The sequence below is a fragment of the Brassica napus genome, chromosome A5, assembly GCF_020379485.1.
Source record: "Brassica napus cultivar Da-Ae chromosome A5, Da-Ae, whole genome shotgun sequence".
NCBI classification, from domain to species: Eukaryota; Viridiplantae; Streptophyta; class Magnoliopsida; order Brassicales; family Brassicaceae; genus Brassica; species Brassica napus.
Window position 1 is genome coordinate 22,372,395 of NC_063438.1, and position 24,840 is coordinate 22,397,234.

General features: G+C 36.2%; 6 protein-coding genes across 6 annotated transcripts; 2 read left to right on the forward strand and 4 right to left on the reverse strand.

The window, feature by feature from the left end:
* Positions 1-79: 79 nt before the first annotated feature.
* Positions 80-2,656, reverse strand: LOC125608994 (probable inactive receptor kinase RLK902). The gene is made up of 2 exons (XM_048779684.1): positions 1,314-2,656; positions 80-1,064 (listed from the first exon to the last, which is right to left on the reverse strand). The coding sequence occupies exons 1-2, from the start codon at positions 2,623-2,625 to the stop codon at positions 478-480; spliced, it is 1,899 nt and encodes a 632-aa protein (XP_048635641.1). The 5' UTR covers positions 2,626-2,656; the 3' UTR covers positions 80-477.
* A 1,061-nt stretch (positions 2,657-3,717) lies between these two features.
* On the reverse strand, positions 3,718-6,600 carry LOC125608995 (chaperone protein DnaJ-like). The gene is made up of 11 exons (XM_048779685.1): positions 6,284-6,600; positions 6,133-6,201; positions 5,933-6,028; positions 5,728-5,855; positions 5,270-5,465; positions 5,003-5,178; positions 4,784-4,913; positions 4,544-4,704; positions 4,391-4,452; positions 4,230-4,311; positions 3,718-4,133 (listed from the first exon to the last, which is right to left on the reverse strand). The coding sequence occupies exons 1-11, from the start codon at positions 6,518-6,520 to the stop codon at positions 3,953-3,955; spliced, it is 1,518 nt and encodes a 505-aa protein (XP_048635642.1). The 5' UTR covers positions 6,521-6,600; the 3' UTR covers positions 3,718-3,952.
* Positions 6,601-8,857: 2,257 nt separating this feature from the next.
* Positions 8,858-11,028, reverse strand: LOC125608996 (glutamine synthetase cytosolic isozyme 1-3-like). Its single transcript, XM_048779686.1, has 8 exons — positions 10,865-11,028; positions 10,574-10,613; positions 10,394-10,497; positions 10,248-10,296; positions 10,044-10,150; positions 9,663-9,954; positions 9,528-9,581; positions 8,858-9,458 (listed from the first exon to the last, which is right to left on the reverse strand). Exons 1-8 carry the CDS (start codon positions 11,011-11,013, stop codon positions 9,114-9,116), a joined length of 1,140 nt encoding a protein of 379 aa, XP_048635643.1. The 5' UTR covers positions 11,014-11,028; the 3' UTR covers positions 8,858-9,113.
* Positions 11,029-17,815: 6,787 nt separating this feature from the next.
* LOC106427194 (chaperone protein DnaJ 2-like) lies at positions 17,816-19,059 on the forward strand. Its single transcript, XM_013867935.3, has 4 exons — positions 17,816-18,622; positions 18,692-18,772; positions 18,841-18,878; positions 18,962-19,059. Exons 1-4 carry the CDS (start codon positions 18,419-18,421, stop codon positions 19,038-19,040), a joined length of 402 nt encoding a protein of 133 aa, XP_013723389.1. The 5' UTR covers positions 17,816-18,418; the 3' UTR covers positions 19,041-19,059.
* Positions 19,060-19,606: 547 nt separating this feature from the next.
* Positions 19,607-22,014, reverse strand: LOC106427199 (dihydropyrimidine dehydrogenase (NADP(+)), chloroplastic). The gene is made up of 7 exons (XM_048779687.1): positions 21,366-22,014; positions 20,992-21,255; positions 20,737-20,907; positions 20,537-20,649; positions 20,257-20,443; positions 20,065-20,174; positions 19,607-19,974 (listed from the first exon to the last, which is right to left on the reverse strand). The coding sequence occupies exons 1-7, from the start codon at positions 21,657-21,659 to the stop codon at positions 19,818-19,820; spliced, it is 1,296 nt and encodes a 431-aa protein (XP_048635644.1). The 5' UTR covers positions 21,660-22,014; the 3' UTR covers positions 19,607-19,817.
* Positions 22,015-22,795: 781 nt separating this feature from the next.
* On the forward strand, positions 22,796-24,715 carry BNAA05G22450D (UV-B-induced protein At3g17800, chloroplastic). Its single transcript, XM_013894028.3, has 3 exons — positions 22,796-23,136; positions 23,283-23,578; positions 23,800-24,715. The coding sequence occupies exons 1-3, from the start codon at positions 22,993-22,995 to the stop codon at positions 24,605-24,607; spliced, it is 1,248 nt and encodes a 415-aa protein (XP_013749482.2). The 5' UTR covers positions 22,796-22,992; the 3' UTR covers positions 24,608-24,715.
* The last annotated feature ends 125 nt before the right edge of the window (positions 24,716-24,840 follow it).

A 24,840-nucleotide genomic window follows, 5' to 3' on the forward strand; every position in this document is an offset into this window, starting at 1 on the left:
CAATCAAACACGTTAAAGAAAAACATTGTCTCATTCTTTCATCATACAGAAACATAATAATTCGTAGCTGCTCAAAACATTTTCAGCATGAAATGGTTAATAACTTCATATTATAAAAGTTACTAATTATTTGTTCTTTTTGGGCTCGCATACTATTGGTATCAAACTGACAAAAGGCTGAAACAATACTGAAATAAAGTTAAAAGTTAAAAGCACTAATAATTACAACCTCAACGAACTCATCATTATCAGTGCCCCAGTCCACACACATGAGAAAAAAGAAAAAAGAAAACCAAAATTAAGAAACTAATTAACGACCCCAGTTGACAAAAAAAAAAATTAACGACCCCAACTCTAATTCCCCGCCATATTCTTAAACTAACATTTCACATTTAGAGATAAAGACACCAGCAAACGCCGCGTTTCATACCATCGTTCACACTAGTGAACCTCTCGAGCCTCCTTGCATCCATGGGTCTAGAGAACCTGATCCGAACCCGATTGGCGCAACTCCTGGATCCTCCTCACAACCTCCACCATCCCTGGCCTCTTGTCAGGGTGTGGCTCCGTACACTCAATCCCCAGCTGCAGCATCTCCTCCATCTCTCCTTCCACCACCGTCTCCAAACTCATCAGCTCCGAGTCGAAAACCTCACTCCTCCACGCCTCTCTCCCCACCGAATGCACCCACCTCGCCAAGTCCATCCCTTCCTCATTCATCACCGAGTTAGACGGCGCTTTCCCCGTCAGCAGCTCTAGCAGCACCACACCGAAGCTATACACATCCGCCTTCTGCGAAACACGCCTCGGATCAGTTACTTCCGGCGCACGGTACCCGGTAACACGGTTTGTGGTTGCGGTTGAAGAGCCGACGAGCTGAGCCAAACCGAAGTCAGAGACTCGTGCATCGTGGGAGTTTGTTAAGAGGATGTTGGAAGACTTGACGTTCCCATGAGAACTTAACGGATCTTGCGAATGAAGATAGTCTAGTCCACGAGCAGCTCCAAGGGCGATACGTGACCGTACTTCCCAGTCTAGTGGACTCCTTCCTGCACCTTTGTTTCCTGTAACATAACAATAACGTTAAGCACAACACAAACAAAAGCTATTCTTTGAAACTTAGAACACACATCCAAGGCTAAGTACTGTCCCCATTTATTCACATAACCATTAACAAAACTTTTACCGTGTAAATTCTTCACAAAACTGTTTCGTTTTTTTTTTAATATAAGTCGTGTTACTCTAAAATGATTTTTCAGTCATAACTTTTTCTACCAAAAAAAGAATAATAATAAAATAAAATAAACTTTTACCGTGTAAGAGAGCAGACAAGCTTCCCATAGGCATGAAGTCATACACAAGCAGCTTCTCATCACCACTGTAATAATAAGCTCTCAACGGCACCAAGTTCTCATGATCCATCGCCCCAACAACCTCAATCTTCTCCTTGAACTCTCTATCCGCCATCGTCACATCCTTCAGCCTCTTCACAGCCACCATCGTCGCCGCGTCAAGCACCGCCTTATACGCCGTCCCGAACGTCCCCTTCCCCAAAACCTCCGCAGAAGCTCTCAGCAGATCCTCCAGCTCGAACACCTTCGTAGCGTTCCCAAAGAACACTAACTTCCTCCTCGTCCCTGAACCGTTCACTTCCGCGTTCCCCGTCACAGCCGCAGCCGCCTCGTATCCACTCTCCGTCGCTGCTTCCACCGCCGCTTTCTCCCCGGGAGATTCGATATCAAGCTGCTTGATGGTTCTTCCAACGTCCACGTCCCTCCCTTTCTTCTTCCCAAAGAGAGCCATCAGAACCATAACAACCACGAAGAACGCAACAACACATCCAATCACTATCCCAGCTATCGCTCCACCGGAAAGCTTCCCTTTTTCTCTCTTCCCATCACTCCCTGGAATGTTCCCGACAGAAATAGGCTGACTTGGCACAGTTCCTTCGTTATTACAAACACCAAGCGGTTTCCCACAAAGAGAAGTCCCCAAGAACGAATCAGAATCGAATCTCTCAAGACTCTTGGGTATAGATCCGTTCAATAAGTTGTTAGAAACATTAAACTGATCCAAGCCCAAGCCCATATCCACTAAAGGCCCAGAGAGTTTGTTATTCTCTAAGTAAAGAGTCTTTAGCCTCGTGAGGTTCTTGAACCCTGAGGAGATCTCTCCGGAGAAACCGTTATCTCCAAGATCCAGCCTCACGAGGTTGCTGAGGCTGAATAAAACCTCCGGTATCTCGCCGGAGAATCTGTTTCCCTGGAGGTAAAGCCGCCGGAGGTCTGAGCAGCTGCCGAGATCTAACGGGAGCGTTCCGGTTAGGGCGTTGAGACGGAGGCTGAGGGTGCGGAGATTTGTTAAATTACCGAAAATACCCTCCGGTATCTGGCCGGAGAGCGCGACGCCGGGGAGGCGGAGGGCGGTTACGCGGTCGGCGTCGCAGGAGACGCCGGTCCAGTTGCATGGAGAGGTTTGTTTGGTGTCCCAGAGGAATGTGCGGCCGCCGAGGGAGGAGCGAAGGGAGAGGAGGGCGGATTTGTCGGCGGCGAGGTCTTGGAGTGAGGGAGGAGGAAGAGAGAGGAGGAGAATCGAGAGGTGGAGGAGGAGAGAGAGAGGAGCCATTAGAAACCCTTGAAAGCTCTGTCTGAAGAAGGAAGGTTGTGAGTGAAGTGAAGAGTAGTCAACACTTATCAGTCAATCTCTCCTCTTTTTCTTCCCATTTTTTAAAAACTTTTTAATATTTAATTTTAAAGAGCTTCGGTATGTGACAAAAACGACATTTCTAATGAAACAGTGACATATGTCATTCTATGCTTGGTTTAAAATATGTGATTGCAATGGATCATATTGTAGAGTATCCTATGTAACATGTTTAGCAGTATTTGTCTTTATCTAACCTGCATTAGTCTTTTAACACCTTTTTCAAATACATAAACTGCTAAACTGCTGGAAATGCTCTAGTTTCATAAACTGCTAAAAATGTTGTGAAATTATTAATATTTTAGTCATCTTTGTTGTATTAGAGAAATGTTTGTGAAAAATGAAGTGTAACATAAAGAAATTAGCAAGTGGATGAGTATAGTTGGGGGGCAGATATTAAACTAATATACAAGAGAAATGGAATCCAAAAAAGTTATTAGTAATTAAAAGGCGTGTTAAGAACATCATGAAATTCCTTGCATCTGAGTAAAGTGGAGCCCTCTTCTCAAGATACACTTTAGTTCTATGTTTTTCCTTCATTAATATTTTTTTCAAAAAAGAATAATATAAGTATATAAATTGATTTTGTCTGTAGAATAAATTGCATGTGTAAAAGGGAAAATAGAACATGGGTGTGTATGGTAAGTAGGACCTTAACATGTAGAAAAGGCAACAACAATAATTTACAGCATTTAATAATTTTTACCAAAAACACATTCTCTATTATGTCGTTGTCTCTACTCTGAATGATCCAATCAATAGGGTCCCATTAATATATTAGATTTAAATATAGGCTAATTTGTCTAAAGAAGAAAAAAACAAATTAAAAAAAAGTCACGATGGCTACAGACTCACACTGATTAGAAAAAAAAAGACAGAAATGGTTGAGCGTTACACTTTGGAAGAGAACGGCTACAATTATCTTAAAATCTAATTCTTGCACCAACTTGTTATCTAACTTTGCAGGGTTCACCTCAACAATATAAAATGAAATATCTACGAGCTCATATGGTATCTCAATACTAGAATTATTTGCTTAGAGGAAACCACATTGTTGGTTTTATCAAAACTCTTTTAACCATAAATTAATGATAAAACATACATACAAGATCTCTTTTGTTTTTCTACAACAAACAAGTTCAGCCATTGTATAGCAATGAATGGCCCTTCAGAATCATGTTTATCTGGTTAAAGCTCTCTGTTTACTTGGAACCAAAGTTCTCCATCTGGGTCTAGGGTTTTAACGAAATTAGATTTCTTTCTTTTCTTTCAAGCGATTACCCTTTTTCTGAACAAACGCAACAGCCGAGGCTATAACGCACAGAGCCAAAAACGTGAAAACAGTCGAAGTCCCTGTCTCTTTAATTCTTTGTAGTGGCACTGATGAGTTCAAGCTCATTGTCCCAAACTTCGTCCTTGAATCTTCTGGTCTACAATAAAAACACGACATATAGACCATGATTCATGGATAAAATGACAATGTTGTGTCCTTTGATCAACTGCTGAGAAAGGTTCCATGAGTTTACCTTATGAAACTCTTCATTTTTTGCCACAAAGACGGTTTTTCTCTGGACTCTGAGTCATATCTATGCTCCTCTTGACAAGTTTCTACAAAATGAGGATTATAAGTTTTTATTTTTATTTTGGTTGAAAATAGATTTGAATTATGTGCAAGTAAGTGTTGTACCAGTACTACTGCTAGATCTTCTAATCAACGAGAATTCCTCTACCAACTTGCGTTCCCTCTCGCTGCCGTTTGACATTGTTTTCAACATTTTAGCAAGCAAAGCATTAAGCATGACAGAGAGAGGGATACAAGGGAAGTGACAGTGACACAAACCTTAGGTTTTTGGGGATCGAAACCTTCACTTCAAAGCAATGATCACCTCGAACAGAAGGTCTGTCCGTGTCTGGAACTCCTTTCCTATATAATTTCACAGTGTCACCTGGCTGAGTTCCAGGCGGAATCCGAAGATCCATTGTTCCCTCAACTGTTTCTACCTGAAAAAAAAAAAGATGTCATACCTACAAGGTTCTCATTACCGAGTAACATCAAAGTAACAAACGAGTTTAAAATAACCTTTGTGAATGTCCCAAGTATTGCATCTGTGAAATCTATGGTGATCTTGGAGTATAGATTAAGCCCTTCCCTCCGGATCCCACGCTTCTCAGCAACCTGAAGCACGATGAACAGATCTCCAGCTCGTCCACTATGGAAGTGAAAAAAACCATACTGAGAAACAGAACAGGTGCCAAAACACTAAATATCAGGAAACGTAAAAGGCAGATTCTCCAGTACCTTCTCTTGTCCACGTTACCTTCTCCTCGCATCCGCATTGTGGCTCTGTCGCTGACACCAGGAGGGACAACAAGATCCATCTTTTTACTAGACCGTAGTCTCCCGTTGCCATTGCACATTCTACACTTATCAGTTATGATTCTCCCATCACCACCACATTTTGAGCAAGTGGAAACCTAAATATATATCACACATTATTATATCATCTATCTATAGCACAACACAAGTCCAGGGAAATTAAAGTTTCAGTTATAGTAAACGAGTTACCTGAGACATGATTCCAAAGGGTGTTCTCTGAGTGTCCATGACACGCCCTTTACCACCACAGTTGCTACACTGTTTAACGTCCTTACTAGATTTAGCACCTGTTCCTCCACAGCCATCACACGTTGCTAAATAAGAAACCTCAATCTCACGTTTAACTCCAAAAACAGACTCTTCAAAGCTCAACCGCATATCATACCTAATACACACGTTCCCCGAGTATCAGTAAAGAAACAAAAACTCCCAAAGGTCAGGAGGCAAGGAAATAAAAACACAATGGGCAAAACAGACTAGGCCGCAACAAGAGCTTAGCAAAAGGGATAAGCTGAATCTCGAACTTCCTATAGCTAACTATCACCAAACACAGAAGGGATGCAGTAATCAAATGCTACTTCATGGGGAAACAATACTATGAAAGTAAGTATAGCTCGTGAACAAACTTGCATACAAGAATTTGTTACCGGATGTCAAGGTCCATGCTTCTCTTGTTCATGAAATCAAAACCCATGCCTCCAGAATCACCCATATCCCCAAAGAATCCATCAGAACCACCTCCAAAGAATGCACTATACAAATCAAATGGGTCCACCTGAAGAATGAGAAAAAAAAACAAAAGAATCAAAGAGGGCATTTTTCAATCAAAATTCTTCAAAGAGATTGACTTACTCCTTGAGAAGCATCCTGTGAAGCATTGAAATTACCATCTAAACCAGCCTCGCCAAAGCGATCATACGCGGATCTCTTCTCCTCATCAGATAAAACCTACAAAAGATGCTTCATTTCCACTTTGTAATAAGCAAAAACGAAGAAGAAGCAGATTTGAATGAAAAACAAGGAAAAAAGGAGAGGACTTTGGGGTTAGTTACCTCATAAGCAGCACTAATCTGTTTGAACTTATCTTCAGCCCCAGGGTTCTTGTTCATGTCCGGATGATACTGTTTTACACCCATATCACAACTCTCTAACAATTAAAAATAAAATAAAACAAAGTAAAAGAGTTGAAGCTGAAGGAGTAACCTTGCGAGCGAGTGCCCTGTACGCGCTTTTGATCTCCTTCAAGGTGGCGTTGCGGGCGACATTCAGAGTTTTGTAGTGATCCTTTCCGGCGGACATGGTGACCCCACGGCGGCGATTTCCGCATCTCCGAACACGCAGAAAACTGGGAGGTGAAGAGAATGAAGGATTGGATAGCGGGAACTGAAGACGGAAGCTGTGAGCTGGGTTTAGAGATGGAATCAAAGTAGAGCGAGACATTTCATCTCCCTCGAGCTTGTTCCAGAATTTCAGATGGGAGGGTTTTAACGTGTGGGGGTTTTGTTTTGTTCAGTGGTTACTACCTACACGGCAAAAACTTGGGCCTAGATAGAATCTTCAGACTCGTTTCAAAACGACGACGTCTGTTTAATTTTTAATGTTTTGGACCGAATAGCTTAAATACCCAATATACGGCCTTCTCAGAATTATTCGAACGGCTCATTTGTGTTTGTTGAAAATACATATACAGCCATACAGGTTGTTTGTTTGGTTTTCTAGTTTTTTTTTTTTTTTGGTTTTTAGTTTTTGGTTTTAGGATTTTAAATTTTGGTTTTTGATTTTGCAGTAGATTTTAGTTTTTTGAAAAACATGATTGGTGATTTTAGATTTTGGTTTTTAGTTTTGGGTTTTTGTTTACAAGACAATGAAATGAAAATATTATCAATAGTAAAATATTTATTCTGGAAATAATAAATATAATATCATTACCAAAACACACATAAGCTTATTTAAAAAAACAGATAAAACAAATATAATTTTATGTTTGAACATAAAATTAAAAATTTAATTCTGTGTTTAAACATAAGTTATATATACTTTTCTTTATAATTTTACTATATTTATTGACTATTTTCTTTGAAGTTGAAATAAAAATAAGAAAAAATATTTTATTTACTATGAAAACAGCAAATAATCAATTTTATGTTCTTTGTTTTCTTTATATGTACTTCTATTGCTTGATCTGGTCGATTACGAGTTCTACAACGTAGTTCGGTTACCATATTATTTGACCCGAATTTTTTTTTAAAAAATGATTAATGTTAAGAAGATAATTTGATCGTTTGGTACTGAATTATTATGTAAACTATTTGGACAAAATTTTTAGAATATACAAGCAACATCGACTTTGCACCTTATTTGTTAAAAAGTGTAAAAATAAAAAGCTGCAAAGATATCAACCAGAGAATGAAAACTGAATAAAATACTCAGAGGCATGTGTGCTCATGTAAAAGGAGTCCAAGTTAAATGAATCATGAATCATATGATTCACGTATCATCATCATCCACACCTAATACTTCCATTCAAGAAAACCAACAAGTTTTCTTGAACAACTGCCTTTTTCTCTGTGGAGAAGTTAAATCGGAATATGCTTCGTGAAACTCAGGACGCATGATTGCACGCATCTATTAGTTGAACCACTAACAATATTACTTCTCCTTTTTATAACAACACTCCCCTGTTTATTTTTATATGATCTTTGGATTTAGTGCACAAAGATTAAAAATATATATTCTTCTAAAAATCATATTTAAAGATATAATTTAAAAAATATCAACCAATTATAAAAAAGACATTAAAAGTTTACTAATTGAATAATGTCCAATAAAATTAAAATAACCTTAAAAATTTAAAACGTCATTTATTTTGAAACAACATAGTTTTCTAAAACATCATATAATTTGAAAAGGATAGAATATTACTTTCTTCAAAATAAAATAAAATAAACTATTCTGGATATCAATTTTTTAAAATCTAAGAACATGTTGCTAGCTTATTAAAATTCAAAAATTTGTTAATTTACATTTCGACTTAACACCAATCGCAGGCATCGTAGGTTTTGTCGACAACATAAAATCATAACTTTGCTATTACTTTATAAAAAGCTAAATTAAGTGGGTTGGACGTCATGATTAGTAATTTACTAACTTTACAAGGAACGTGTTCAAAATGGCTACACTAATCAAAAGCGTGATACGTTGGCAAAAGAATAAAAGAATCAAAGTGTGATACAAAAACGCACAGAGGTACAAAAGTACTAACAGTGTACTTGCGTTTCATGACTTGCCGAAACTTAAGAAAACGCTAATACAACTTTTCATCGTCATCCTTTTTAGGTTAGCAATGGCCACTATTCCCAACTTAAGAGAAATGCGTCGCAACTTTTCTCAGTGGAGTAGTCACGAACGTCCCACTCAGATAATAAATTATCATGTCAATAAATAAAAGTTGGATTTGACTTTTCCTCCGTAGCTAGTCACGGATTTCAATGAACACTTTATCAGTACGGTGCACGTGACGAGCATAGCGATGTGTTCCCACCTAAAAATCCACCACCCTACCTCTTCGGAATTATAAATATTTTAAAAAATTCCCAAGTAGGTCACATGCAACATCATGAATATTGTTGATAAAGAATATTCAACATTATTAGGTAAGTAACATGCCACATCCTGCATAATGTTGTAAAGAATATTCAACACTTAAATTTTAAGATAGATTCATAATTATTAATCACCAGATCTTATCCACCTACTTTACTACTCCCGACAAGCTCATTAACCTCCAACGTGCCAGGCCGTACTTTGTTATTATTATTATCATTTCAAAACAACAACAACACAAAAGTCGCTGATTGACTTTTTTCACCGCATGAATACCCTTATTTAATTATTCGAAACTAAGAAGAAGAAAAAACACAAAATGTCGTCATAAGAATTATTGAAACCGAAATAGACCGCGATCACAAGCACAACAGTATTCAAATCATAAAACCAAACCGGAGAAAATCAAATATTACTAAATGTGTGTGGTTTAACCGAGGATGGTGGTTTCAGCGATCATGGACGTAACAACGTAAGGATCCATGTTAGAAGCTGGCCTTCTGTCCTCGAAGTAACCTTTGCCTTCTTTCTCAGTGTCTCTCCCCACTCTCACCGAAGCCCCACGGTTCGCCACTCCCCAAGAGAACGTGTTGATGTCTGCAGTTTCGTGCTTCCCCGTGAGACGACGCTCGTTGCCTTCACCGTAAGCAGCAATGTGCTCCTTGTGCTTCACCTGAAGCTTCTCTATCGCTTTCTTAATCACAGCTAATCCTCCGTCGTTCCTCATTGACTTCGTGCTGTAGTTGCAGTGAGCTCCAGCTCCGTTCCAATCACCCTGAACCAACGCAACAATGTTACAACTTATTGCACAAGAAGAGTGTGGTTAGAGATTAGAGACACTAACCGGGACTGGTTTAGGGTCGAAGCTGACATTCACACCAGAGATCTCAGTGATCCTCTGTCGGAAAGATGATAACCGTTAGCAAAGTTTGAAGCATTTTATGGGGAACATAACCGGTGAAGTACAGATTAGTCTTACCTCGAGAAGGTATCTAGCGACCCAGACTTGGTCACCAGCACTAATACCCTCAACAGGACCGACTTGGAACTCCCACTGACCAGGCATGACTTCTCCATTGACACCAGAGATGCCAATACCTGCGTAAATACAGGCCTTGTAGTGTGCATCCACGATGTCACGACCAATGGCTTTGTCAGCTCCCACACCACAGTAGTATGGTCCCTGTGGGCCAGGGAAGCCACCGATAGGCCAACCAATGGGCCAGTTCACACCCTTCTGCATCAATGTGTATTCTTGCTCAATCCCATACCTTTTTAAGTCAAAGGGAAGAGAAGAGTATTAGTATATGATTAACTGATTAACAGAGAGATCAATAGAGGAAGAAGAAGAGGAGCTTACCAAGGCTCCTCAGAGGCAACTTTGGGGTTGCTGAAGATCTTAGCAGCGTTGTGCCTCTTGTTGGTCGGAATTGGATTCCCTGCCGGCGTGTAAGCATCACACATCACCTGCATAGATAGATAACAATAAACAATGATTTTCTTAAAATTTGATTTTGTAACAAATGAATATTGTCACGCTCTAATCATATAAAATTAAACCTACCAGAATGTTGTTGCCTTTCCTGAACGGATCACGGAATATCGCCTGAGGGCTATCGATTCATCAACAAAACAGAACGAAGATCAACACTATTTACTTCATATTTACTTGATGTTTTATATGTAAATATAGATAATAAAAGAACATACTATAGAATGACTTCACTGTCATCTCCGGCGGCTTGACCGGTGCTGGATCCGTCGTAGTTCCACTTAGGCAGCTTTGATGGATCGCTCACTGGTCCTGGTAGTGTCTGTATCATCCAAAACAAATCAGATCAACCAAATAAAAAAACAGAGGATCAAGAAACAGAGTATTTATTTAATTACCCTGGCTTTGCTTCTGATGTCCATTCCAGATCCACCGATCCTGTTCATTTAAAGTTCATACGAAAACTCACAAACCCAGAAGACGACAAGAAAGAAAATATCAAAAAAGAGACATGCTTTATGATGTATACTACGTCAAACTCAGTGAACCGTGTTCATAGAGAAACTCTCAAAACCATAACAGATCAATAATAGCAAGATGAAGAAAGGTGAAAACTTTACGATCGTATTAATAGAAAGAAACCAAAATAATGACACTCGTCGTGAAAGAGAGAGAAGGGGAGATCGAACCATATGTATTCGGCGATGATTTTCTCGGTGGAGTCAGAGAGGTTGAGGTTGACGAGATCTGAGAGGAGAGACATGGCGCCGTCACGAGAGAAAAGAGAAAGATAATCAATCAGTGTTTGTCTAAGGGCATCTCCAACCCATGACACCATTTTAGTGTCAAAATTACACTATTTTAGTGTAGTTTTAGCACTAAATGTTTTTGTGTCTCCAACCACAACACCAAATGTTACACTAAAAAGGAATATTCTTCATTATTTTATTATTAATCAAATTCTTTTATTTTTAATAATTTTTGATAAATATTAATAGTTTTATGACTAAAATATATTAACTAATATTAAAATTGTAACTAAAATAATAATTATATTTAAGTGTATTTACATTATATAATAACATTATTATTAATACATACTGTTATATTAATTAATTAAACACACAAGCAAAAGTTAAATTATAACATACTAGATCTAAATATTATAATATTCCAACTACAAATGTTTGAATTAAACTTTGTTATGTATTTAAAATTTAATTTTATATTTGTTTTATACACCCTAATATTTATAACAATTAAAATATAACAAAACAATGGTGATATAACTTAAAAAAATTCATTCAATTATAAACTAATCATACAAATCAAATATAATTAAACAATACATAAATAAACAGTTTTAACAAAAAAAAAACAAAAAAAAAACTTTTGCCGTCTGCTACAGTGTTGCACCAAATATGGTGTGTCACTGTAGCAAAAAGGAAAATGACACTAAAATGCAGTTTGATATACCGTTGGGTTGGAGAGAGGAAACATCAAATCAATGCACTATTTTTGCTGTTTTACCGTGTGGTTGGACTTGGCCTAAGGGAAGACGATCAATGCAGCTTCTCTCCTGACGAGTGTTTTTATTTTATAGACCTATTTTTTTGTTTTTTTTAATTTATTTTTTATTTTCAAATAATTACATGATTTTATTTACTGTTGTCTGCCAACATTATCTTTTGATTTTTTTAATAGTTAATTTTATTAGATAAACGATTCCGTTAGGATTCTCCTGACATTTACACAGAGATAATTACAATTATTATTTTAAGCGTTTCTTTATTATTATGAACAGGCGAAAGGAGTTTATTTATGATCAAACGGAACTAATTCTCTTCTGTGGTTACTACATGAAGAAAAAGTGGTTGCACTATTGATAGACGAAGGTCTTTTAGTTTGTTGTAGCTAAGTTTTATGAATCGTAGGATGATGAAACGGGTGCAATTCGCAAAAACTAAGAAGTTTCTTGATATTCTTCATATCTTTTGTCTTTTAGTACAAACCTGATTATGGATAACTGGAGGATATGTTTATGAGTAAATCAGTAAAATTAGAATTGTTGATGAACACGTAAACGTAGTTTAGTGAGATACGAAATGAAATGAGTTTTGCACTAATGACTATAAAAGTATTATCATATGATGAATCAAGACGTGGACACTTTTGTATTTTGCGTACGTAACGTTTTCCTCCAATTTGTCATAAAGCCCATTTTGTTGCGCCCTGTTTTGCTCTTCGCATTAACCTGATGTGTCTAAATAGACATGACCTTTTAACCAACTTGCATGGACTCAATCATGCAGCTCAATAATTGAATCGTACAGAGAAACTATAAGATCGATACATCTTTTGTATACAACTAGAAACTTTTCTCCTTTAGTTGTACTGTAACAAAAAAAAAAGTTGTCATTTTTATACATCAGTATTTACAAATAAACTCAATCCAATGGAATTCAAACACATGCATGAAAGAAACCTTCATTTTTGTGTCATTCACTGATGACTGATCATGTCGAAACATCCTGCTTAGTAGCTGCTCAAAAATATTTTCATCGATCACTTCATAGTACTCAACATCTTATTAACAAAAAATCCAAAACAACAAAGACATGTTCAACAACTAAATTGGCTACGCTATTATTATCACTTATTTTTGGCATGATATTAATTCATTGTCTAATGGACCTTTGCCGAGAAGTTTAAAATCCATCTCCAAAAGTAAATTCTCTATAGTTCGTAGAAAGAGATGAAACTGATCTCTACGAATTCTATGAATAAGGTTTATGAGACAATAAACTAGGTCAATTTAAAAAAGAGACTAGAAAATCCTAATTTCTTTCTTGTATAAATAAGGAGGCACCCTCCGAATGACTTTTTCTGAGTCCAAACACATTTTCTAGAGAAGTTTTTATAGATTTTTAGATTCACTTTACTTTTCTATAGAAAACATCATCTTTGTAATGAAATCTATAATCTTTATAATGGCTTCAAATAAAGTAGCAATCCCATTTATATATCATGTACTAATAAACATTCAACCAATTTTTTTTTGGCAAATTGCATCCTATACATTCTTTCCGTTCTATAAATATAGACTTTTTAGTATTTCCACACATATTAAGAAAATACATTAAACTACTATAATAAATGTATCATTTTCTGTAATTTTCAATTTTCAATAACTTTTAACCAATAGTAATTCAATAAAATCAATTAATTTTATTGAAGTTTACAACTTTTTTTTTTATAGAAAACACATAAAAATACATTTTTGTGAAACAAACATTTTTTTCTAAAAATTCTATTTTAATAAAACGGATAGAGTACAATAAAAAAAAACATAAATACACTAACTAACTAAAACTCCTCTCTCTTTCTCATACTTTCTCTTCCTATCTCTCTACTCTATCTCCTAGATCCTAATTTTCCTTTTTTCCTGTTACTTAGCAAATAAACCTTTTTTTGGGGTGAGTTAATACATCGGGAACTACAGAATATAAATTGTTAAGTTACCTGTGACGTTCATATGTGCTGTTTTCTTGAATGAGTGATATCTCTATGTTTCCCTTGGTCTGCCCATGCTTGTGCAAGAAAATTTATAATATATGCAAATTACAGTTGGTATGAAAAGATATTTTTTACGTTTCATTTTAATTGTCATTTTATATTTGTACACATAAATTAAGAAAACATTTAATTTTGTATATTTTCTCAATAAAAACATCATTACCTATACAGTTAACCATATTTCAACCAATATAAAATAAATTGAAAAGATAAAGAATCATATACATATAAAATTAATAATTGTTGTATTGAAATTCTAAAATAATACTTATTTTGTAACAAAAATATTAATGATACTTAATAATATTAAACGGATGAAATATTAAATATCTTGAATTAATTAATTCAGGGGAATAGATAAATATAATTCATGAAAATTGATCTTTCGGTATAACCCCTAGAATTAACATATACTCCAGATCGAGCCAAAGTTTTTACTTTGTAAAACTTTCCAACAGAAACTGTGACCTCCACAATGGAATTGCCCTGGAAACATGAACATTTACAAAGACAGCGAGTTAATTAAATTCATATCAAAATTCCTTAACGCAGACTTACACTACAAGAAAGCAGTCGAATTCCGACGGAGAAAATTTGTTACAAACATTCTTGTTATTAATATATGTTTTCGTTCTAAAATATTTTTTTAAGATAACAACTATTATATTATCCATGAATTATTGTAAAAAAAATCTGAAAAGCAAACAAATATGCAAATTCTTATGTAAAGTTTAACAATGATCACATCAAGTAAGGAAAATAGTTACGTAACTGAGAAAAATTACATCATGTCATCATTATAAGATGTAAAGTTGATTCACAAAGCATGCATGGCGTAGTGTAAAAATCCTCACGAACCTCAATGAGCCAAGATATTTGGAATAGATAATTAATTCAACCTAAAGATTCTCTGCGAATCCAATGATTGGTAAATCAAGGTCTAGGAAAGAACTATTGAGGAAGAAGATTTCTTTCTAAGAGCAGAGATTCATTGATGGATGTTGAAGATGATGATGGTGCTTGAGACATTTAGGATTTGAGAAAAATTTGTATTTGAATGATTCTGCTCGGATGAGCTAAACCTTTACAAATAGTGTTTGTAAAAACTGACTCTTAACCAACACGGTAGTGTAATGAACCAACCCGGAATAGATAGTAGAATTCTTGTAACTAGTCTGATGTGATTTACATTTATAAATTATATATAATATTTAAATAATATATAGTGAGTTTATAAGAAGAATAAAAATAATTCGTTAAGAAGTTTGCGTAAAGCTTATATTGGTGACCAAATATTGCACTAATTCAGCTGAGCATCCGCAAAAAAAAAAAATTGTTCTCATTACGTTTTCATTGAAAATCTTAGATATATATACATAAAAAATTTGATAGTTCTTCATTGACACTGATATCTTTTAAGTTTTAAGTGATTTTCGTTTTATCCAATTTATACATTTTAAATATTTAAGTCCTTATATTCTCACAAACATAATTTTGATAAGTTGACACCAAATAGCTTCAGATGATTGGGCTGTATATCATAAGACCAACTACATATAGTATTTGTTTCACATTAATAACATAAATTTCTCCATACATGTGAGAATATGATAATGTTTATTTCTATGATATCAAGTGTGTAAATTTTGAAGGTAAATACACATTGACTTAAAAGATTTAGAAATGGTGAAAATGTAACAATATCATACTAAATTGATTCAACATACGTTTGCGGAGTCACAAGAATTGTGTTGAGTAGTAATTAGTAATGTATGTAAGTGTCAAGGAGAGAGAGAGGAAAGAGTGGCAAACGGCTTGAGATAGGAGAGAGTGGAAACGGACTTGAGAGAGGAAAGAGTGGCAAACGGCTTGAGAAAGGAGAGAGTGGAAACGGGCTTGAGAGAGGAGAGCCAGGAAAGAGTGGCAAACAGCTTGAGAGAGGAGAGAGTGGAAATGGAAAGCGACGAAGAGGAAAGCGTGATAGTCTAAATATTTTTACAAATTAGGTTTTGTCTACTGTCTTAAAAGATGTTCAACTACATTTACAATGACCAGTTTTATATAGGGCCAGACTTAGGTCATCTTATCTTCTCAGTCTCTAAGCCAAGGATAAGGTTTCACTCAAATTTTAAGTTGTCATGAGCAAAGCACGTGAGTCTGAGTCTTTGGTTATATCAAGCAAGGTCAAAAGAGTCTTTGGCCAAGGGTAGTAGAAAAGAGGAAAAAAGTTTCCTAGCTACTCTAAGTTTACACTAATATGGTGGAAACCATCCAGTGTATGAGAACGTGTCAACAACTACACGAAGTTTATGTTAATATATGTCACATATACGAAGTAAATAATAATATGGTGGCAACATCACAATCGGGTTTAATTGATTTTAAGCTAAGTTAATGGGATCAATCCGTAATTTACTAAACTTAATAAACTTAATGATTTATTAAGTTTAATAAACTTAATTGATTTTATTAATAAACTTAGTAATTTAATAAACTTAATAATTTATTATACTTAATAAATTTATTAAACTTAATAAATTTAATAATTTAATAAACTTAATAAACTTAAACTTAATAAACTTAATGGTTTATTATGTTTAATAAACTTAATTGCTTTTATTAATAAACTTAGTAATTTAATAAACTTTAACTTAATAAACTTAATGATTTATTATACTTAATAAATTTCATAAACTTAATAATTTAATAAACTTAATAAACTTAAACTTAATAAACTTAATAAATTTATCAAACTTAATAAACTCAATAAATTTATTAAAATTAATAAATTTAATATATTTATGAAATGATTAAGTTTATTAATAAATGATTAAGTTTAATAAGTTTATTAATAAATTATTACGTTTATTAATATTAATTTTATTAAGTTTAATAAATTTATTAATTTTATAAGTTTAATTAATTTATTAATTTTTATAAGTTTAATAAATTTATTAATTTTTATAAGTTTAATAATTTTATTAATTTTTATAAGTTTAATATTTTTATTAATTTTTATAAGTTTAATAATTTTATTAATTTTTATAAGTTTAATATTTTTTTTAATTTTTATAAGTTTAATAAATTTATTAAGTTTATTAAGTAAGTTTAATAAATTATTAAGTTTATTTACAAAATTAATTAAATTTATTAAACTTAATAAATCATTAAGTTTATTAAGTTTAGTAAATTACGGATTGATCTTATTAAGTTAGCTTAAAATCAATTAAACCCGATTGTTATGTTGCTACCATATTATTATTTCCTTTGTGCATGTGATATGTATTAACATAAATTTTGTGTAGTTGTTGACACGTTCTCATACACTGGATTAGGGGTGGGCGTTCGGGTACCCGTTCGGGTTCGGATCGGGTATTTCGGATTTTCGGGTATTTCGGTATAGAGGTGTAGAACCCGTTCGGGTATTTCTGTACTTCGGGTCGGGTTCGGGTATTTTAAGTTCGGTTTCGGTTATTTCGGATCGGGTTCGGATATTTAAATTTTGAAGAAAAAAAAATGAAAATTTTCATTTCTCAAATTTCTTGTATTTAAATATATAACTTTTCACTTAACTATTTTTTATTTTTAATAGATTGCATGGTTAATAGATTTGGACATAACATTTTCAAACTAAAAAGACATTAATTTGGTTATTGTTTTTAAATTTTGGATGTAACTTTTTGTTAATTGCTGAAATAAAAAGTTTGACATGCATTTTAAGCGAATAACAAATCATCTTCTACGTAATTGTATGTATATCATATGAATTTAAAGTATGTGTAGTATCAATATAAATATTTTATATAAAATGAAAGATGTAAACTATAAATATAAGGTTAATTATCATATGTTCGGTTATTTTCGGATATCCATTCGGGTTCGGATATTACCCGTTCGGGTTCGGATATCCAATCTCTCCTAATTCAATACCCGTTCGAATATTTTGCTACTTCAGTTCGGATTTCGGTTCGGGTTTTTCAGATCGGGTTCGGGTGCCACTTTGGATTTCGGGTAAAATGTCCATCCCTACACTGGATGGTTTCCACCATATTATATCTGATGGTTTCCAACATATTATAAGACTTTTTTCCTAGAAAATATCTGATTATCATCAGATCTCCATCGTCATCTTCAACGTAACGAGACGTAAGGTCTGTAACAGAATCTGAGAAGAGAGCTGAGAAAGCTCAAGACGGTGAGCGAGAGCTCGATCCGGAGTGAGAGAGTCAAGGCTGAGTGAGAGAGCTCGCGACTGAGAGAGAGAGGCAGAGAGAGAGAGAGAGCTCGCGACAGAGTGTTGGAGCTGGTGAGAGAGAGAAGGGGATTCTCTGTGTATCTAGGCTCAGCTTCTTGTATCTTCTTCCTTTATTCCATTTGTATCTCGTGGTGATTGTAACCGAGAGAGAGGAAGAACTCCGGTGATTGTACTCTTCTCAGTTTCACCTATTGGAAAGGTTGAGAGACATAATTCTCTATCCGGTGAGTATAGCAGCTTCTCCACATCGGAGGAGTGCGGTGAACACCGGATTAACAAAAAACTCTCGTGTCGTTTACTTTCTGGCTTGATTCGATTCCACACTAAGATTGATTTGCTTGCAATTAGAATGCGATTTGAGCTACATTGAAGCTTGTAGGAAACCGATAGAATCCTCAACAGACACAACACAATGGAATGTTTCCGTGTATCTCCTTCGATTCCAAAAGTCTCTTTCCTCTCCAACTCAAGAAACTCAACTTCTCAACGATTCATCCCCAGCTGCAGAGAGAGAAGAAACAGAGAAGATCCACTCTCCAGCTCTTCACCATACTCTATTCTCGGCGTGGAGCCAAACTGCTCATCTCTCGAGCTCAAGGCAGCTTTCCGCGCCAAAGTATGAATCCAAGAATCAAAGATCTCTGCTTTTCTTTTTTTGTGCTGACTTACTTTGAGCTTTGTAAAGGTGAAACAGTACCATCCTGATGTAAACAGAGAAGGAAGCAGCTCTGATGTTATGATCCGTCGTATAATCCAGGCTTACGAGGTACTCTACTAAAACCTTATTCTACATTTTTGAAAAGAGGTGATTTCACTAATGGTTGTCATTTGCAGATGTTGACAAACTCTAGCAGAGCAGAGATCATTGAAGGGTACACTCATGATACACTTTCAGTAGATTCTCTTAATACACAATAGTAAAGTAATGTTTTTTTCCTGTGGATTGCATTGGTAGAGAATGCTTGGACCCTTTTGACCATCCAGAGTGTGAGGCACTTGATGTGTTTGTGAACGAGGTCATTTTAAATATTTAAGTCCTTATATTCTCACAAACATAATTTTGATAAGTTGACACCAAATAGCTTCAGATGAAAAAAAAAAAAAAATAGCTTCAGATGATTGGGCTGTATATCATAAGACCAACTACATATAGTATTGGTTTCACATTAATAACATAAATTTTTCCATACATGTGAGAATTATGATAATGTTTATTTCTATGATATTAAGTGTGTAAATTTTGAAGGTAAATACACATTGACTTAAAAGATCTACAAATGGTGAAAATGTAACAATATCATACTAAATTGATTCAACATACGTTTGCGGAATCACAAGAATTGTGTTGAGATGACAAAACATATAACTATCAACTAGTTTAACAAATAGTAATTAGTAATGTATGTAAGTGTCAATTTATCCTAGTATTTTTAATGGTCTACTTCTATGAAAGTTTTATATATAAATGAAAACCAAAAGAATGAGCATTAGGACTTTCCAAAACTCTATGCTTTGTTGATTAGACCTCATCTACTAGATCAAAAGGTCAATGTTCTAATTAAAAGCGTAAACTCGTATAGATATTTTGCCAACAGACCAATTTAACAATCTCACTGCTACCAGCTAGAAAGAAAAAAAGAAGTGGTGATAATGGATACATTATACAAGTGATACACAACGAGAAGAAAATAAGATACAGTACACCTTAGTGTTCTTTTTTTTTTTTCCAAGTGAGAGTTGAGAAATGATGTAAAATGATAGTAAAGTTTCAAACTTTATAAAACATTTGGGTCAATAACTTCATCAGGCTATTAGTTAGAAACCATACTTTCAGTCTCCTTCACGAACCCATCACCGGTCCAATCTTTATCAGATTTCAAGCCTTTCCTCTCGGCTTTTCGCTGCTCAATAGCTTCTTTCTGTCTCCTGACTAAATCTGTGTGTGTTGTAAAGTACTGAAGAGAATGCCTGTCCCGAGATGACAACAAGTGAGCAAGGAAGCAAGTAAGCAACAACAAGAATAATAATAAAAACATAAGAAAAATAAGTTGCACATACCCTCTGAAGTCTTCTATCGTCGAGAAGTTGTGTTGTTTCATGAAATCTTGAAGCTCAGCGCATAGGGTTTTCACATGACCATAGCCATGCACCATCACACCGGTACATACCTTCCAACCAAAATCAATTACTGAGTTTCTCAGGGAGTAGAGTCTAAAAGAAAAAAGTGAGGGTAGTGTTGAGTTTAGTCACCTGAACAGTATTTGATCCGAGCAGAATGAACTCAGCTGCGTCATATCCAGTTTCAACACCTCCAATACCGGAAAGCGAGTAATCTTTCCCACCAAACTCAGACTTCATCATCTGAGCAATGTTCATAACTTTCGCAAGCGCGATTGGGCGAACAGCCTTATAAGAGTAACCTCCTGGAGTTGAGTAACTGCACATAACAGTAACAACATTAGCAAAACTCTCAGTCAACCCATTACAAGAATTGCTAAACTTTTGACATCATAAGAATGCAAACACTAACCCTTCCACACATGGCTCAGGATGCAGTGTCTTCAGATCAATTCCCATCACACTCATGATTGTATTGATGGCTGCAATCCCTTCACATCCTGATTTTAGAGATACCCTAGCCGGCTATTTAAAAAAGAAAATAAGAAAACAGAACATGGTTGATAAAAAATGACTAATCTATTTACTAGGCAAAGAAGTATAGTGACACACCTCAGTAATGTCAGTGATATTAGGAGTCATCTTAGCCCAAACAGGAACAGTAGCTTTAGCATTAATCCAACCGCAAACCTCCTCCAGAAGTGCACAGTCTTGTCCCACAGCTGCTCCCATTCTACGCTCTGGCATACCATGAGGACACGAGAAGTTGATCTCTAAAGCATCCTACACAATACAATCAATCCAGAATCAGTCTCTTCAACATATTAGTTAAGAATCTGTGTGTTGGGGGAAAACTCAAAAACTCACAACACCGGTTTGCTCAACACGGTCAATGAGCTCTTCCCAGCCGGTTTTGCTGTATTCCTCCATGATGGAAGCGATGAGGATCCGGTCAGGGTACTCTTGTTTCAGCTGCTTAAACTCTTTGAGCATGGTTTCGAGAGGTCGGTCACTGATGAGTTCTATGTTCTGCCACCCGATCACATCTGTTTTGGCTGAGCCGTTGGATCCGGTCTTTAGCCTTGCGTATCGAGGTGTTACGTTGATGACTTTGGATGCATCTAGTGACACCTAAACACCATCCAGTCACAATCCTCTGATTAAAAATGATTACTTCTGAAACTACAGTTCAAGAATTGATATCTAGTCAACGATAAGCAGAAACAGATTCGAAAGCTTACGGTTTTGGCGATGACGGCTCCCCAGCCTTCATCGAAGGCTCTCTTCATGACGGTGTAGTTGGTACCGGGTGGACCCGACCCGATCACGAACGGATTCGGCATTTTCAGGCCGTTTACGGTGACGCTGAGATCAGGCTCGGAGTCTGTTTCGGAAGAAGAAGAAGAGGAGATCTTGAGACCGACTCTGTTCGGAGGTAGAAAAGTCCGGCGAGAGGAGTGATCGAAGTCCGGTGATAAGGTGGTTTTAGAAGAGAGTCCGGAGAAGCGAGTCAAGGCGGAACTCATGGATGCCATCGATGAGTTCTGACAGACGATAGAAACGAATTCGAGAGAGGTATAAGAAGATAACAAGCGACCAAAGTGGAGATCAAATCGAACAAAGGTGGGAAGAGAAGTGTGTTCTAATAATAATTGGTCGGTTCCAACTTCTCTTTCCCCATGTGGAAATAATTGAAGTTAATTAATTAATTAATTGAGACAAATAATGTAGTAATCCCATGTTCCGTAAGATATAGAAAGGCGTATTAATCTAGTTTAATTGTTCGCAATTAACGTAATAAACGATTCATTTCTGTATATTATTCCCTTTTCTTTCATCAACCGAGTGGATAAAACTTAAGAAGAAAGATGGATAGAGACTTCGTTGAATGCGCCGAATAAAGATCTGCGTACGTTGCGAACACGTAACGGAATCCAACGTGAGCTGAGCTCAAGGTTGTGGTGGCAGAGTTTATGGGCCCAGATAGAATATCTAATGGACTAGTGGACCCAATATAGCCCATATGCCACAATCAGACAAAACGTGAGGAGTAATCCAACACGTGTAAGTGGGAATGGACACAACTCACAAGAGCTAGTTGGGTGGCTCTCATCGTTTCCATTCCTTTGTTAATTTGACTATCTTTTTCTCGTTAAGTTTGCATAGAGTTAATCAGACAAAATGTGAAGAGTAATCCAACACGTAAGTGGAAATTGGAAATGGACACAGGAGCCAGTTGGTGGCTCTCATCGTTTGGCTTCCTTTGCATTATTTGACTCTTCTCGTTTAGTTTGCCTAGAAATGAGGCTTAAAGACCAGTAAAAAGGTTAAAAGTTTATAGTTGAAATCAATATACTCCTCTAGAATTGTCTACCAAACGTGAGAAAAATTGTCCAAGCTTAGACCAAATTACTATACCGAATCACCCCCACAAATTTAAAACAAGCTTGTGACATCTTCAACTTATGAGCTCTAAATAACTACAAAATTTTCGAACTATCCAGATCTTGTTAAAAAAAATTGACATGGATGGACTGTTATGAGAATATCTGCATTGTCCATCCAAGGACATACAATGACCACGACATCGTATAATTTTTTTTCATGGTCACAAAAAAATGCAAGAGAATAAAAATAAAAATAATAACCTGAAGTATTTCATTTTTATAATATAAATAATCGAATCAGACTCGCATTATTGTCAAAGAACCAAACCAAAAAAAAGTCTAAATCCAACTAAAATATAGATTAGCTCGCCATCCTCGAACTTTCTCTACCTACCTGCTGTATCGTTGATCTCTTTCTAGAGTTTATTCTTATCTCTTCTCTCCGACCAAAAGTTTGTGTTTCAACTCTCGAAAATAAGACATGGACGCCGCCGCGACCGCGAGTTTGATCCGATCTTCCGTCTTACCGCGTAAAGCTTCCGACAACGGTGCTGGATCTATGTTCCTCACGGCCAGTGGCCCTGGGTTCACGCGTTCTGGTCCTGGACGTCAACTTCGTTTCAGGGTACGTCTCCAATCTTTTCCTCTCGATCATACGATTCACCTAATCAAATAATCAAAAATTCGATTTGTGTTTAGTGGCCAAAAAAAAATCGAAACTTTCATACGAAAATGGAGAATTTTAATTAGTTTTTTTTTATATGTTTGCAGCAAAACGCGTTTGCTAGATTCTCGAGACCGTTGCAAAGCTCAACAGCTCGGAGAAGCTTTGTGGTAAAAGCTTCAGCATCTAATGATGATGCTTCCTCCTCTGCTGCTAAACCAATCGCGCCGCTTCAGCTGGAGTCTCCTGCTGGTCAGTTTCTTTCTCAGATTCTGGTGACTCATCCTCATCTCGTCCCTGCCGCTGTTGAGCAGCAGCTTGAGCAGCTCCAAACTGATCGTGACTCCGAGGGACAGAACAAAGATGCTTCGTCCGTACCTGGAACCGACATCGTTCTCTACAGGTTTATACCCTTCACTCTTGATCTTGATCTTGTAGCCTTGAAGTAATAAGTGATAGAGACGTTTTGATTAATGTTTGTTTCGACAATTTAATGTCTAACAGTTTGGTTGGTCCACTAGTTAGTGTTTAAGCTTCTATCTATACAAAAGCATACGTGGAGCTAAGAGACGCAACTGATTGGAGTTTGAATATGAGTTTGATTCTTTTTTTTTGTTTGTGTAGGAGAATCGCTGAGTTGAAGGAAAACGAGAGACGAAAGACACTGGAAGAGATTCTTTACGCATTAGTGGTTCAAAAGTTCATGGAAGCTAACGTATCACTTGTACCATCGATCACCCCATCATCATCAGACCCATCTGGTCGCGTTGATACTTGGCCTACCAAAGTAGAGAAACTCGAGAAGCTTCACTCCTCCGAGATGTACGAGATGATCCACAACCATTTAGCCTTAATCCTCGGTCCCAGAATGGGCGACCTGGCTTCCGTCGCACAGATAAGCAAACTCAGAGTCGGTCAAGTCTACGCTGCCTCCGTCATGTACGGATACTTCTTGAAGCGGGTGGACCAGAGGTTTCAGCTCGAGAAGTCGATGAAGCTTCTTTCAGGCGGGTTGGATGAAAGCAAAACAAGCGTTGAGCAGCCGGAGAACGTGACTTTTAAAGCTGTGTCGTCTCACCCGGAGGTCGGTTCGTTTGCGGGTGGTGTTAGTGCTAAAGGGTTTGGTAGTGAGATTAAACCGTCCAGGTTAAGGACGTACGTGATGTCGTTTGATAGCGAGACGCTTCAGAGGTACGCTACTATAAGATCGAGAGAAGCGGTTGGGATCATTGAGAAGCATACGGAGGCGTTGTTTGGTAAGCCTGAGATTGTGATTACTCCTGAAGGCACGGTTGATTCTTCCAAGGACGAGCAGATTAAGATCAGCTTTGGTGGAATGAAGAGGCTTGTCTTGGAGGCTGTGACTTTCGGTTCGTTTCTTTGGGACGTTGAGAGCCATGTAGATGCAAGGTACCACTTTGTATTGAACTGAAAAAATGTGGTATGTACTCTTGTAATGGATATGACTAGCTTATGTAACATTAAGAAAGATACCTATTAAGGGAATCATTACATTTATATAATATGCTGAGTGGGAATATGTTACTCTCTCCATTTCAGTTTAGTTGTTCACATTTCAGTTTAGTTGTTGTATTAAATTTTTGCATCTCCATTTCAGTTTAGTTGTTGTATTAAATTTGTTCATATAGATTAAAAATATATTCA

Excerpts from the sequence above, each read along its gene's own strand:
- LOC125608994 (XM_048779684.1), bottom strand. The coding sequence starts at position 2,625 with ATGGCTCCTCTCTCTCTCCTCCTCCACCTCTCGATTCTCCTCCTCTCT. Across the intron at positions 1,065-1,313 it reads CTTGTCTGCTCTCTTACACG|GAAACAAAGGTGCAGGAAGG; the intron begins GTAAAAGTTTAT and ends GTTATGTTACAG.
- LOC125608995 (XM_048779685.1), bottom strand. The coding sequence starts at position 6,520 with ATGTCTCGCTCTACTTTGATTCCATCTCTAAACCCAGCTCACAGCTTC. Across the intron at positions 5,466-5,727 it reads AGCATGGACCTTGACATCCG|GTATGATATGCGGTTGAGCT; the intron begins GTAACAAATTCT and ends CGTGTGTATTAG. Across the intron at positions 4,312-4,390 it reads AAGATCTAGCAGTAGTACTG|AAACTTGTCAAGAGGAGCAT; the intron begins GTACAACACTTA and ends CTCATTTTGTAG.
- LOC125608996 (XM_048779686.1), bottom strand. The coding sequence starts at position 11,013 with ATGGTGTCATGGGTTGGAGATGCCCTTAGACAAACACTGATTGATTAT. Across the intron at positions 10,614-10,864 it reads ATCATCGCCGAATACATATG|GATCGGTGGATCTGGAATGG; the intron begins GTTCGATCTCCC and ends TTAAATGAACAG. Across the intron at positions 9,955-10,043 it reads GTTGCCTCTGAGGAGCCTTG|GTATGGGATTGAGCAAGAAT; the intron begins GTAAGCTCCTCT and ends TGACTTAAAAAG.
- LOC106427194 (XM_013867935.3), top strand. The coding sequence starts at position 18,419 with ATGGAATGTTTCCGTGTATCTCCTTCGATTCCAAAAGTCTCTTTCCTC. Across the intron at positions 18,623-18,691 it reads AGGCAGCTTTCCGCGCCAAA|GTGAAACAGTACCATCCTGA; the intron begins GTATGAATCCAA and ends AGCTTTGTAAAG. Across the intron at positions 18,773-18,840 it reads GTATAATCCAGGCTTACGAG|ATGTTGACAAACTCTAGCAG; the intron begins GTACTCTACTAA and ends TGTCATTTGCAG.
- LOC106427199 (XM_048779687.1), bottom strand. The coding sequence starts at position 21,659 with ATGGCATCCATGAGTTCCGCCTTGACTCGCTTCTCCGGACTCTCTTCT. Across the intron at positions 20,650-20,736 it reads ATATCACTGACATTACTGAG|CCGGCTAGGGTATCTCTAAA; the intron begins GTGTGTCACTAT and ends TTTTTTAAATAG. Across the intron at positions 19,975-20,064 it reads ACGATAGAAGACTTCAGAGG|GCATTCTCTTCAGTACTTTA; the intron begins GTATGTGCAACT and ends ATCTCGGGACAG.
- BNAA05G22450D (XM_013894028.3), top strand. The coding sequence starts at position 22,993 with ATGGACGCCGCCGCGACCGCGAGTTTGATCCGATCTTCCGTCTTACCG. Across the intron at positions 23,137-23,282 it reads GACGTCAACTTCGTTTCAGG|CAAAACGCGTTTGCTAGATT; the intron begins GTACGTCTCCAA and ends ATATGTTTGCAG. Across the intron at positions 23,579-23,799 it reads ACCGACATCGTTCTCTACAG|GAGAATCGCTGAGTTGAAGG; the intron begins GTTTATACCCTT and ends TTGTTTGTGTAG.